At 35.3% G+C, this 13040-nt stretch overlaps 2 protein-coding genes across 5 annotated transcripts; one reads left to right on the top strand and one right to left on the bottom strand.

Moving 5' to 3' along the window:
• The first annotated feature begins 217 nt into the window (after positions 1-217).
• LOC105179822 (putative methylesterase 11, chloroplastic) lies at positions 218-3003 on the top strand. The gene is made up of 5 exons (XM_011103463.2): positions 218-729; positions 1319-1561; positions 1877-2020; positions 2130-2261; positions 2394-3003. The coding sequence occupies exons 1-5, from the start codon at positions 355-357 to the stop codon at positions 2670-2672; spliced, it is 1173 nt and encodes a 390-aa protein (XP_011101765.1). The 5' UTR covers positions 218-354; the 3' UTR covers positions 2673-3003.
• A 473-nt stretch (positions 3004-3476) lies between these two features.
• On the bottom strand, positions 3477-8271 carry LOC105179814 (UDP-glucuronic acid decarboxylase 6). Of its 4 annotated transcripts, none has more exons than XM_020691446.1 (14): positions 8132-8271; positions 7768-7853; positions 6808-6918; positions 6198-6284; positions 6034-6121; positions 5594-5685; positions 5211-5275; positions 5037-5125; positions 4844-4921; positions 4669-4762; positions 4489-4555; positions 4335-4398; positions 4150-4190; positions 3477-3922 (listed from the first exon to the last, which is right to left on the bottom strand). In XM_020691446.1, the coding sequence occupies exons 3-14, from the start codon at positions 6895-6897 to the stop codon at positions 3737-3739; spliced, it is 1041 nt and encodes a 346-aa protein (XP_020547105.1). In that variant the 5' UTR covers positions 6898-6918; positions 7768-7853; positions 8132-8271; the 3' UTR covers positions 3477-3736. The 4 variants fall into 4 exon arrangements, with proteins under 4 accessions (XP_020547105.1, XP_011101755.1, XP_011101754.1 ...); XM_011103453.2 differs by having other exon boundaries at positions 7775-7853; XM_011103452.2 differs by lacking the exon at positions 8132-8271 and adding an exon at positions 7976-8080.
• Positions 8272-13040: the final 4769 nt, after the last annotated feature.

Below are 13040 nucleotides of genomic sequence, written 5' to 3'. Positions count from 1 at the left end.
GGTGCACCATTTGGACAGCCATCCATTGGAAAATTCTTTTATGCAAGAAGTGTGGAAAAACACCAAAATGATAATGAAAATAACATCCAACAGTGCTGATGTAGTGTAGTTCTCAAATTCGAACACGTGCCAAGATAATAAATCCGACTTCTTTCATTTATTCAACATGAGAATACAAGTCCCCAACCTTTCAACAATTATCTAATACCAAAATTAATTGGCCCGTTTTAGAAGTCTCCATGCATCCAATTAAACATTCACACACACGCACACAAACTCTGATCATTATGAATGTGTTTTCTCTATATATAAACGCAGGAATCATCACTTCAGACTCTTAGACAACAAGAAACTATGGGAAACTCACTTGCATGTTTCTCTCCAACACCAACAGCCAAACCATCATCATCATCATCACCTAAGGACCTTCTTCCTCCATGGCTTTCCCCCTTAGCCACCAGCAGAAAATCCAGAAGACAGGCCTCTTCCAAGTCGAAAACAGAGGTCGTTTTCGATGATTCCTACATCAAACAACAGGCCCAGATTGCCACCATGCTTTATCACCACCACTTGCAGAACAATGGTGGCGATCTTCTTCTTCATTTGGAGCGCTCGATATCGACCAAGAGCCCTCCATCTTCTTCCAAGAAGCAGAAGAGTTTGATCAGACGATCGCGCTCTCTCTCATCTTCTAGTCCTCTGTCTACTTCTTTGCAGCTCCTTAATCAGGTTGACACATTCAGAACCTGTTCAAGTTTCATTAGTCATATGTATTCTCATTTTCATTCTGACATAGTTTATGTTACAAAATTACATTATGTTTCTTGGCTTTTTTCTTGTTTTTGATTAGTCTTCTGATTGTGTATGTTGTTTACTCAACCACTAAATTATAGTTTCTTAAGCATATATACCAGCTCTTGAAATAATAATTATATCATTATCCTTAATTTTTTATTGTTTGGCCATTTTTAGAGGTTTTACTTTTCTTTCATTGTGAATATTCAGATGAAATGAAAGTTTACTTTTCAGGCAAGAAAGCTGACTCAGTGCAATAAAAATTTTTTGACTTTGGGAAAATAATGTAATTATCTGATAGCATATTACATCAAAATGAATATGACTTCATTTCTGATTAGCATTGTCCTGCATAATTAAGTGTAATTATGTCTTGGCCCCACAATTGTTATAACATTTGTTGCATAGTTGACTCTCACAAAAGAATAAGGAAATAATTTCATTCAAAATAATTTTTCTTCGATATCCCAGTTCAAATTTAATTATTTTATTAAATAATACTCTGTGTTCCATTTAATTTTAGGATGCAGCAGAAAGTGGTGGTGTAGCAGAGAGCAAGCATTTTGTGCTGGTTCATGGGGGAGGTTTTGGAGCATGGTGTTGGTACAAAATCATAGCACTCCTTAAAGAAGGACAATGTGAAGTTGATGCCATAGACCTCACTGGTTCTGGAGCTAACTTCTGTGACATAAACTCCATCACAACTCTACCTCAATACGCCAAACCCCTCACTGATTTCCTAGCAAATCTTGCTGATAACAAACAGGTATGTTATACATTCTTCTACCTCTCATCTCTTCTGCAGATATATCGTTTTCTAACGTCGTCTAAATCAAACGTAAGAGCTAAAACAGAAAACTATTACTCTCTCTATTTCGTTTTAACGCATCCAGTTTGAGTACTGCGTGCAGAGTCTAGAGACTGGAAGTCAGTAGTATCATATTTTTACGTTAACGAAAAGGGTTTTATCCATCTCAAGCTAGAATAAATAAGAATGATAAATTTCGGACAGAAGGAATATGTATTTGCTCCCGTTGAGCTTAATTAGTTTATGGTAATAACAAAGTAGTTGCTAGTGCAGGTGATTCTGGTAGGACATGATCTTGGTGGAGCTTGTGTTTCCTACGCAATGGAGCTGTATCCAACAAAAGTTTCTAAGGCCATTTTTGTTGCTGCAACTATGATGAATAATGGCCAGAGTGCTCTTGATGTCTTCTCTCAACAGGTCTAAAAATAACTAGTGTTATGTACTGCAAATCTTGCACCAAATTGCATGATTCTGAAATATTTTCCAGTTCAGATGTCACTTGAGTGACTGTTTTGTGTCGTTGCAGTCATGCCTAAGCGACATAAACCGACGTGCTCAGAAGTTCCTGTATGCAAATGGGAAGAATCGTCAGCCAACTGCTATACAATTTGACGAATCACTATTGGAAGACTTCTTGTTTAATCGAACCCCTTCAAAGGTACCATTCTGCACCTAGAGACGGAGTCAGTAACGAGCTGAACTGTAAATTCTTGATAGTCTTGCCATGTTGATCAATTATGAGAGTCTTTGATCTTTGTTCTTACAAACTTGTATATGTACATTGATCCAGGACATTGCATTGGCATCGGTGTCCATGAGGGCAGTACCGTTTGCACCTGTGACAGAGAAGCTCTCCCTTTCTGCATCAAACTATGGCTCCATCTCAAGGTTTTACATAAAAACAGACGACGATCTTGCCATTCCTCAACCCCTTCAGGAGGCCATGATACAGTCAAGTTTCCCTAAGCAAGTCTTTGAGCTCAAAGGTTCCGATCATTCGCCTTTCTTCTCGAGGCCTCAAGCACTGCATAGGCTTCTTGTAGAGATATCAAATCTCCCACATGAGTAAAATGTGAAAATGGGGTCATTAGATGTGATCAAATTTGATTCAAACATTGACACAAGGCCAATTGTAATGTTGATACAACTTATAAAGGAAATTAATGTAATTTCAAAACTCTGAGGGGTCAAAGTGTAATTGCCCAAAGTAGAGGGGTGGGCGGAGAAATTATCTCATGTGGAATCTTTATAGAAGAAATTAATTTAATTTCAGAATTTAGAGGGGGTGAAGGGTAAATCACCCAAAGTAGAGGGGGTGGTGGTGTAATTATTTCATGTGAGATCTTATCTTGTGACTTGTCAGTGAAAATAAATATAATAAGTACAATTAAATTTTAATATATGCAAATGGGATCTTGAGCTAATAATTTAATTCTTAGTAGTAAACTATTAAGAAGTCAAACTTTTTATTACATTTTTGGCAAGTACACTTTAATTATTATTAAATAAGCGATTTAGCACTTCCATAGGTATGCCTGATTTCAATTTTCTTGTGGCTGTTTAATTTTCAACTTCCAAGGAAAAATCTGTACTTTTTATTTGGTATAGATTTTCGTGTAAGATGAAAATATATTTAAATTTATTAATTTTATAATAAATTATAGTGTCAAATTATTATATTTTTTTACGTATAATCAAATATATTTTTACTTAAATTACTGCTCTTATTTAAGTACTATTTATGTCTAACAAGAATTATATTTGCTTTGCAATATTACTCTTCAAGATGCCATGCAAGGGGCAAAAAGGGCAATTAACAAAATAATATTTGCCACTACTAAATTACTCATGCATTAAAAATGACATAGCAAGGTGATAATAATTTCAATATCTTATTAATACTAACTTGAAGTTTTATGAAAGGACATGTTTGCCCTTCATAAAAAGAAAAAACAATAACAAGGCAAAATGGCAACCCAAAAATCACAACACTTAGCAATCCAAAACAGGGACTGGGATTTCCCAAAAAAAAAATAGAAAAAAGAAAAAAAACGCGTCGAAGCCGGATAGAGGTATGTCTCAGATGTCCATGTTGGTTGGATTATTATGGCATACTAAGTATGCTTGCAGAGTTCAGTTCTTCCTCAAGATTCCGAGCCTCTTGCGAAAATCTTCCTCCATGAGGGGAATGCCATCGCGCAACTTGATCTTCGGCTCCCAGCCTAACAGCTCCTTCGCCTTCGTTATGTCTGGTTTTCTCTGGCGAGGATCATCAGGAGTGTTCTCCACTGTCATGATCTCCACTTCTGGATTGATCATCTGCAAGGTTACAATCATTTCGTGTTAAATTCAGAAAGCTGAGAAATGAGGACTTGGGCTGTTAAATTTCGCGATAAGAAACTGCGTCTTGATAGTACTTTCGATATGGTATGACAGCAAAATGTAGTACTGATCGACTGAGCACAAATAGATATTAGGAAAACTTAGGCTCCCAGATGGGCTTCGTTGAGTATAACGAGAATATGGTAAAAAGTTATGGAAGTTACCTCCTTTACAGTCTCTGCGAGCTCAAGCATCGTAAATTCACCTGAGAGAGAAATATTGTCAGTGACAACTGACGTAAAAGTAAATTTTGGGGTGGAAGTTTTCATGGAGAGGAAAAGAGACAACTAGATGGAAATGAAACGCATTGAAAGTAAGATTCTGACAGTGAGGTAATGATGTTATTGACCTGGATTGCCAAGGTTGATTGGTCCGGTGTTGTCTCCTTCCATCAGTCGAATAAGACCATCAACCTTCGCCGAAAACAAATAGAATGATGTCATAAGAGGTATTATTATGAATTTCTAATAGCAAAGCTAAAATGAAGTGAAGCTGCTGCATACCATATCAGAAACATAACAAAAGCTCCTTGTCTGAGTTCCAGGCAACTGAACAGTCAAAGCTTCGTCGCTACATGTTTTTGACATGTAAGAAAGTCAGTCACAATCATTTTAGGTGATTGATCACAACCAAGCTTGGAATTTTTAATGAAGATTGCTAGCAGTGTGGCCAGAGAGTATTACCGTATTGCTTGAGCTAAGAAATTGCTGACAACCCGACCATCATCAATATTCATCCGGGGTCCATAAGTGTTGAAGATCCTTGCAATCCGTATCTCTATTGAAAATTTAACAGAATGTTATTCGCTGGAGCACCATTTGAGATGTACTATATAAGTAGTAAAAGAGAGGCTAATACCGATTCCATGCTGCCTATGATAATCAAACATCAAAGTTTCTGCTACTCTTTTCCCCTCGTCATAACAACTCCTGACTCCTGCAGTTCCACATTAAAATAATGTGTCAAACGCTTCTTAGACGTAATAAATAAATGCTTATGTCCCAACGACATGGGGAAATTTATGTTCCTACTCTCAGCAACATAGCAATACCTATAGGGTTCACATTGCCCCAGTAATCTTCAGTCTGAGGATGCACAAGTGGATCCCCGTATACCTCTGATGTGGATGTCAGCAAAATCCTATTCATATGTCACACACAGTGAATAAGGAGATCCAAGAGAAACTATGACAAAAACAAAAAGAAAATTGGACAGGTTGCCAAACCTTGCTCCTACTCTCTTGGCAAGTCCCAACATGTTTAACGTTCCAATTACGTTAGTCTTTATTGTCTGTTGGATTCAAAGAATTGACGTTAACGGTCATTGCTCCATCGGTGAAGAAATTATGTTGTCAAATCGTGAAGTTTACGAAACTTAGTAATTCTGAAACTATAAAATGTTCTTCTTTCTCATATTGGAGGGAAAGAAGTGTCAACGCAAATGGATAACCTCAGTGTGCGTGTGTGCATGCAAGAGTGTAAGAGGGGGGGGGGGGGGGGGGGGGGGCAACGCAAATGGATAACCTCAGTGTGCGTGTGTGCATGCAAGAGTGTAAGAGGGGGGGGGGGGGAGAGAGAGAGAGAGAGAGAGTTTCGTCTCGGGACTGGCCTTCACAGGATTGTATTTGTAGAAAATTGGGGAAGCAGGACAAGCAAGATGGTATATCTGATCAACTTCAACTAATAAAGGCTCTGTGACATCTGCAAAGGAAAAAGGATTAATAAGTAAACAATTAACATCGGCGTTCCATGGAACAAATTCTCGTTGCAGAAACCCAAAGTTTATAAGCTTAGAAAAGTCTCATTCTAGAAAGATTCCTTCACGAGATGACGAGAGCTAAATCTTTTAAGATGCTTCCACCCTATGATGGCCCTATCAAGTAAAAGTTTCATAAAATCCAGTTCGCTTTGCATTTCCACGTTATTTCTCTTTTGAGTTAAAGCAACGACCTTCTATGGCCCCATATACATGTGAGAACCACATCCTCACCATATTAGATTCTAAACTAAAAACATCCGGATAACTGATGAACTGCAAAGAATACCTACCGTGTCGAATAAGCTCAAATCGTGGATGACCAATCCATTGCCTTAGGTTGTCTTTAGAGCCGGTAAAGTAGTTATCAACAACAATCACCTGAGCAAAAGCCAACAAACAATGTTAGTTACATGCACATATTGCGGAAACCGTTGCTAGTGCAAGAAAAGCTTACTTCGTTTTTCTCATTTTCCATCAGTTTGTCGACCAAGTGAGAGCCAATGAATCCAGCTCCACCAGTAACCAAGATTCTCATGTTTGCCTGTTATTAAGTTGTTAGTTGGTGCTGACATCGACAAAGACCATTGTATAGATATCTATAATCGGATGCAAGAAGTGGCGGAGAAAGAACAATTATGCAAAACTTTTATAGAACTACTTCTGATGAATAACGAATAATGAGAGTTTCCTGACGAAAATGTATTTCTGATGCCTAGAAAGTATGCACTCTGAGTTTTTCCATAATCGAACAAATATCCTTATATTGCATTAGACGTGCATAAAATAAGGCATATCAAACAAGCAGAGCATGCAACCCCCCCTCCCCAACCCCATAAATCAGTCCATGCTCCTCCTCAAGCAAACGGCGAAATGATACTTGTGATGTTACAACATCAATGTCTCAGAGTGAAATTAGATCAACATTCAAATTCTTCTTTCCATTTGCTTACTAATATTTTGTTGCAAATCCTTGTCGATCAGACCCGAAGATTAAAGGAGTTTCCTCGAGATGAATACAAGTAAAAAAGAAAACACTGTTCGACTGAGGACCAATCATCTCATACCTTAAAGAACTTTGCTCTCCTCAGTGGTGAAGGCTCGGGAGGCGGCTTGGAGGTGACATGGTTCGGTCCATTTGACACTTCTTTAGCCATTATAAATTGCTTCTTCAGTTGCTGAATGCAAATACCAATTAGGTCAGTATAACAATCAAGTTCAGACCAAATACAATACAAACAAAAGATCAGCATGGCTCATTTTCAAAATCCTGTAGATTGGTCCAAATCATCCAGAATTTAATGTACGATCTGGAAAAGGAACTGCTTTATTTCCCATTTTATCTTTAAAGCAAACAAAGGATTGCATCTTATATGCCATATATAAGATGGAATAAAAACATTGATCGCCGTCACAAAAACAAATGGAGAAATTAAACGAAAACATAACTTGAACAATCTACTCACAACCTTTCCCTTTCCGTGCAGAATTATCGGATTTTAACACTCAGAAGAAGAAACCAAATTCTCTTAAATTAGTAAGACAGCTGAAAATTCAAATCTTTTTACAGCAAATTAGGAGAAATCAAATCAAATCAAATCAAATCATATCCAATCACTTAAGTAAAGAAAAACGGTTGAGTCCAGACAACATTCACAATTTCAAGAACCCAGAAGAGCAACCAGCATAAAAATTAAGTAAAAAATCACAACCCAACAGATTTCAACACTCGAAAGAGGCAACCAAATCTCTCTTACTAGTAAAACTCCAAAAAGATCCAATCTTTAAAGCAAATACAGATGAATCAAACTCTAATAAATTATTATTATTATTACTTAAAAAAAAAAACAAAAAGGCAACAGTAAAATCTTCAGCACCACAAAAGCACCATAATCCCAACCCAGAAAAGGATTTATTTCTTCACCAAATCACATTATATCCCAATACAAAGCAGATAAGTGGGAATTGGGAATTAATTTACTGAAAAAAGAAATCTTTGAACAAAAATCAAGCGCTGTGATCGTCACCTCTTACTTGTATTCTACTTATCACTGGAACTACAACTTCTTCTCCAACTCCACTCTCAACACTTGCAAACACCTCAACTTATATACTGCACACAAAAACCCAAAAATTAAGGACAAAATATTCAAGTAATCAAATGAAAAATAAATAAATAATGGGAATGAACAACAAAATAAAAAAGCATGGCTCGCAGAAATCATTATGTTATACCAAACGTTACCAACTGGAGAGAGAAACAGAGACAGACAGAGAGAGAGAGAAGAATCGTCAAGATTAAGCAAGATTACAGCCAAGCATCTGATTCAATAACATATCTTGAAAATATTGATTATATATATATATATATATATATATAAATCAGCGTACCTTAAAGGTCACTCCATGCCAAGACTCGGGCAGAAGCAGAGGCAGAGGTAGACATGGAAACGGAACCTTAAAATAATGTATTTGTGTTGTAAAATACTACTCCCTATATATAAATATTTTTCTTTTGGTAATTACTGAAACTCTTTTTCTTCTTTGAAGAAAAAGGAAAAAAAAAAAAAGGGTTGTGATTTAACTGGGTCGGCGTAGTTACGTGCCCTCATACATCGTTGACTTTTTTTTTGATATTGGCGAAAATTTTAGGGCAAATCACAAAGATTTTTCATTATTATAAATATTTTTTATTATCTAAAAGATTATAAATAATTTCTTAATATTTACGATAGTACGACCAGTGCCCATATAATGGGCTCTTAAAAAACAATATTTATTAGACGATTATTAATTTTAGAAGGATATTTGTCATTTTTTAAATAGGATAAATTATAATGACTTTACCTGAAATTTGATATAATTACGAAACCCCCTTATTGTTTGAAAAATTATCAATACCTCCTAATCTTAAGGGTTGTGTAACAATTAGTCCATTTCTTTAGTGTCTGTTAGGTTTTCATCTATTTTTTATGGTGAATTAAACAAAATATCCTTGTAGACTCAAAATTATAATTTTATTTATTTTTTTAAATTAATTTTTTATTGAGTTAGTGAATAATTTTTTTTTTATAATTTTTCAAATATTTTCATTCATCCCATTTATTTTTTTTTATAATTTCATAATTTAGTTTTTAGAAAAGAAAAAAATAGAGTAAGGGGGTATAGTTGACAGTTTCATACTTCCTTCCAATAATTACATAATTTCATCAAGTATCAAGAAAGTACTTGTAATTTTTCAAATAATAAGAGGTATTCATAATTATGTCAAACTCAAAGGAGGTCGTGTAATAAGTAAATTAAAGGTTAATATAAATTTCCACTCAAAGGAGGTCGTGTAATAAGTAAACTCATTATTTGGAATGTCTGAGGTATAGGTAAGCTGGAAAAACAAAAAATCTCTCAGATATACTTTCTGAAAACAAACTTGACATGTTAATATTACTTGAACCCTTTGTACAGCTAGACGCCGTTTACCTTACTTGCAAATTTGGCTTCCATTCTGTGCTTACTAACTCTAACAATAAGATCATGTGTTTTCTTAAGCTTGGTGCTGACATCCAGATTATCCAAGATCACACACAATTTTTGCATGTTAAATTCAATTCAGGAGCTCTTCCAGAGGACATCTTCTGTACTTCATCTATGCCAAGTGTTACAGAACTCCGAGGAGAATCCTTTGGGATGAATTGACACGAATTTCAAACCAAAACGTACCATGGCTCGTTGGAGGGGATTTTAATGCTATCTTACATCCGAATGAAAACCAAGGTGGGGATATGAGAAGAAGGGAATCCATGGATGACTTTAACGAGATGATGTTTGACATCAGCCTAATTGACGCTGGGTTTGAAGAGGAACCCTTTGCTTGGACAAACAACAGAGTTTGGAGGAGATTGGATAGGATTTTCTATTCCAAGGAGTGGACTGAAATCTTCAATAGCACTGGAGTCTCACATCTCCCCAAAAGGTTCTCAGATCATCACCAACTCCTCATCACTGCTGCTAAAATAGAGGACAAAAAACCTTCTTCCTTCAAATTTCAGAATATGTGGCTGAAACACCATACCTTCCTAGACACAGTCAAGCAATCTTGGTGCCTCCCTATAGAAGGATATGGGATGTACAAGCTACAACAGAAAATTTACAGAATTAAGGAACTATTCGAACAATGGAACAAAGATACCTTTGGAAACGTTTTCACAACAGTCAAAGAGGCGAAACATTACGCCACTGAAGCGGAAAAAAGATTTGATAGAGATCCCTCTGAAGCCAACCTTATCGACCTCAAGAGAAGTAACACGGTTCTCGTTCACGCACTCACAATTGAATTTGGATACTGGAAGTAAAAGAGCAACTATAAGTGGCTCGAGGCAGGGGAAAGGAACACAAAATACTTCCACTCATTAGTGAAGAAAAAAAAGGATAAAGTCCACAATGCACAGAATCGTGGAAGAGAACCAAGAAGTTACTACCGGCCCGAATAAGAGAATCTGCTACTACATATTTTAAAAATCTTCTCTCTTACAATCCGGCTAGCAACAATGCCCCAAAATTCCCATTTCAATTCCCCCAAGTATCAGAAGAATGTATTCACAGGAACGGTAGTCTACAAACAGATGAGGAGATTAGAGATGTAGTTTTCAGTATTGAGAAGGATAGTGTAGCAGGTCCGGATGGTTTTTCATCAACATTCTATCAAGTATGTTGGGGTTTTATTGCAACAGATATTAACGAGGTGGTCAAGGACTTCTTTTATGGCACCCCAATGCCAAGGAGTTTCACAGCCACAACAATCGTGCTCATCCCTAAAGTCGATTCTCCTCAAACCTGGAATGACTTCAGACCCATCTCCTTGTGTAATGTCACCAATAAAATTATGTCTAAGCTGATTTACAACAAGCTTTACCACACACTCCCGGACCTTATTACACCTTCACAAAGCGACTTCGTTCCGGGAAGACTTATTGGTGACAATATTTTAATGGCTCAAGAGATGATTCACCATCTTGACCTTAGATATAACAAAGGCAATCTGGTTATCAAACTTGACATGTCTAAAGCATATGATAGAGTCAACTGGAATTTCCTCCTTACCGTCTTGCAAAAGATGGGTTTCCCGCAAAGATTCTTCACACTCATCAAGCATACTATCCAAAACTGTTGGTTTACTGTTCTTGTTAATAGAGAAACAACAGGATTCTTTAAATCATCCCAGGGTTTAAGACAAGGTGATCTACTCTCCCCAGTTCTCTTTATTCTAGCAGCAGAAGCATTCTCAAGAGGCCTCGATCTCCTCTTTAATGAGAACCCGGGTATGTTCTATCATACTAACTGCGAGGTTAAGATATCACATCTCTCATACGCCACTGATGTTATTGTGACGTTCGTAGAATTTTGTACGTAATTGGAAGACTAATTAGTAATTATTAGAAATTTAAATTTAATTAGTAAATAAATTATAGATTGAATTTGGGATATAATAAAACTTGTACGGATTAAATTGGAGTTTGTTATAATATTTGAAAGCAAATTATATTAATTAAGAAATTTAGGAAGGATGTAATGGGTATTTGAGAAAAGTTTAATTAAATAAATAAAATAATAATAATATTATATATATGTAAATAATATATTTATAAGAAATAATATATATGTTAGTAGTAATATAAATATATATATGTATATATATTAGTAGTAATATAATATTATATACATATATGTATGGATTAGAGAGGGGCCCACCAGCCCACCGCCTCACCCTCCTCTTTCTTTTTCTTGTTGTACACACACATACAATACACACACATAATACATTACACGCACAAAACACAGTTAAGAAAAAAATTGCACTCTCCTGTCGCAGAAAAAAAACTAAAAAAAACAGAGGTACGCAAATTTCTATTTTAATTTATATTAATTAGTATAATTATATTATTTAATTACTCCATTTATTAAATGTTTTTTATATTGCGCGATGTACTATTTAATCGAAGAATTTTATGATTTTGGCTATTTAAATTAGTGTCGAATTAAATATCACATTTGATATAAAAATGATATAGTTGGGTAATTAAAATATTAGATTTATTAGATTTAATTATTATTATAACTAATTTACACAATTCCATCAGAATGATTTATTATTGCTTAATTAAATTGTATAGCAACGATAAATTAATAGAAAATTCATAGAAATATTTTGAAAAGTTATATTTAAGAAATATTATGTTATTAAAGAGGAAAAATGAGGTTTTCAGTGGTAATATAATTTAAGAATGTTATTAAAAATGATAGTTATAAATATATAAGGGGTTTGATTAAGTGAATTCTTATGAATTATTTGGTAAATTAAATATATTGATTATACGTATAATATTTTATTATAGGACGTGACGACAAAATAGAGGGTTGAGCAATCCCTCGGGAAATCGAAGCATTTTGGGATTTAAGGTAAGTATAATTGGATTTTTTTTTTTATATATATATATATATAGTGATATGCTTAGTATTGCATATTATATATATTGATTTCTTATATTTGATCGTCAACTTGGTTTTATATTTATATACGTGGGTTTCGTATATTGATTGCTTATATAATTAGTTGTGGGTTATTTGCTAGATTGCCTAACATTGATGAAATTGTTACTATGTGTTATGTGATTGTAATGTAAGGACATGCGAGATATGATTATGTGATGATTGTATAATTGATTGTTGTATGAAATCAGATTGGGAGTAATTATTATAAAGAACAGAATGATGATCGTGAATTGAGATAAAAGATGATGCTTACCTAGTTGGGAACACAGTCAATGGTTTATGAAAATGTGATTGAAGATGATGTGATTGATAATTGATATGAAAAATATACGAATTAAGCTAGGTACCATGGCGCGTAGGGTGCCGGGGTATTCTGGACAGCGGGGAATATCCTGTGCTGTTAGCTACACACTGGGGTGGTGTGGGGGTACCATGTTTGTTGTGATGTCCTGTGCTGATATTGCTACACAGCTGAAGTAAAAGAGTGTGGGGGTATCACACAACGGGTATCCTGTGCTGTATATGATATGATGATGACCGGCGAAACCATTGACTGATGTATACCAATTAGAGTAAGTGGGGCCCTTAACTAATAAAAGATAATGTCGAATATTGTGTCATGGATTGATTTATAGTTGTGGTATGTATTACTGCTTATATTTGATGTTGCTATATGACTAATGATTGTTAGTCAATGTGACTGCATGTACGTGAATTGTTGCCTGTGTATATATATAAACTGATTGGTTATACT

This window comes from Sesamum indicum, unplaced genomic scaffold (genome assembly GCF_000512975.1).
Source record: "Sesamum indicum cultivar Zhongzhi No. 13 unplaced genomic scaffold, S_indicum_v1.0 scaffold00217, whole genome shotgun sequence".
NCBI lineage: Eukaryota > Viridiplantae > Streptophyta > Magnoliopsida > Lamiales > Pedaliaceae > Sesamum > Sesamum indicum.
The sequence above is the reverse complement of the archived record's forward strand: the minus strand, read 5'-3'. Positions and strand labels throughout refer to the sequence as shown.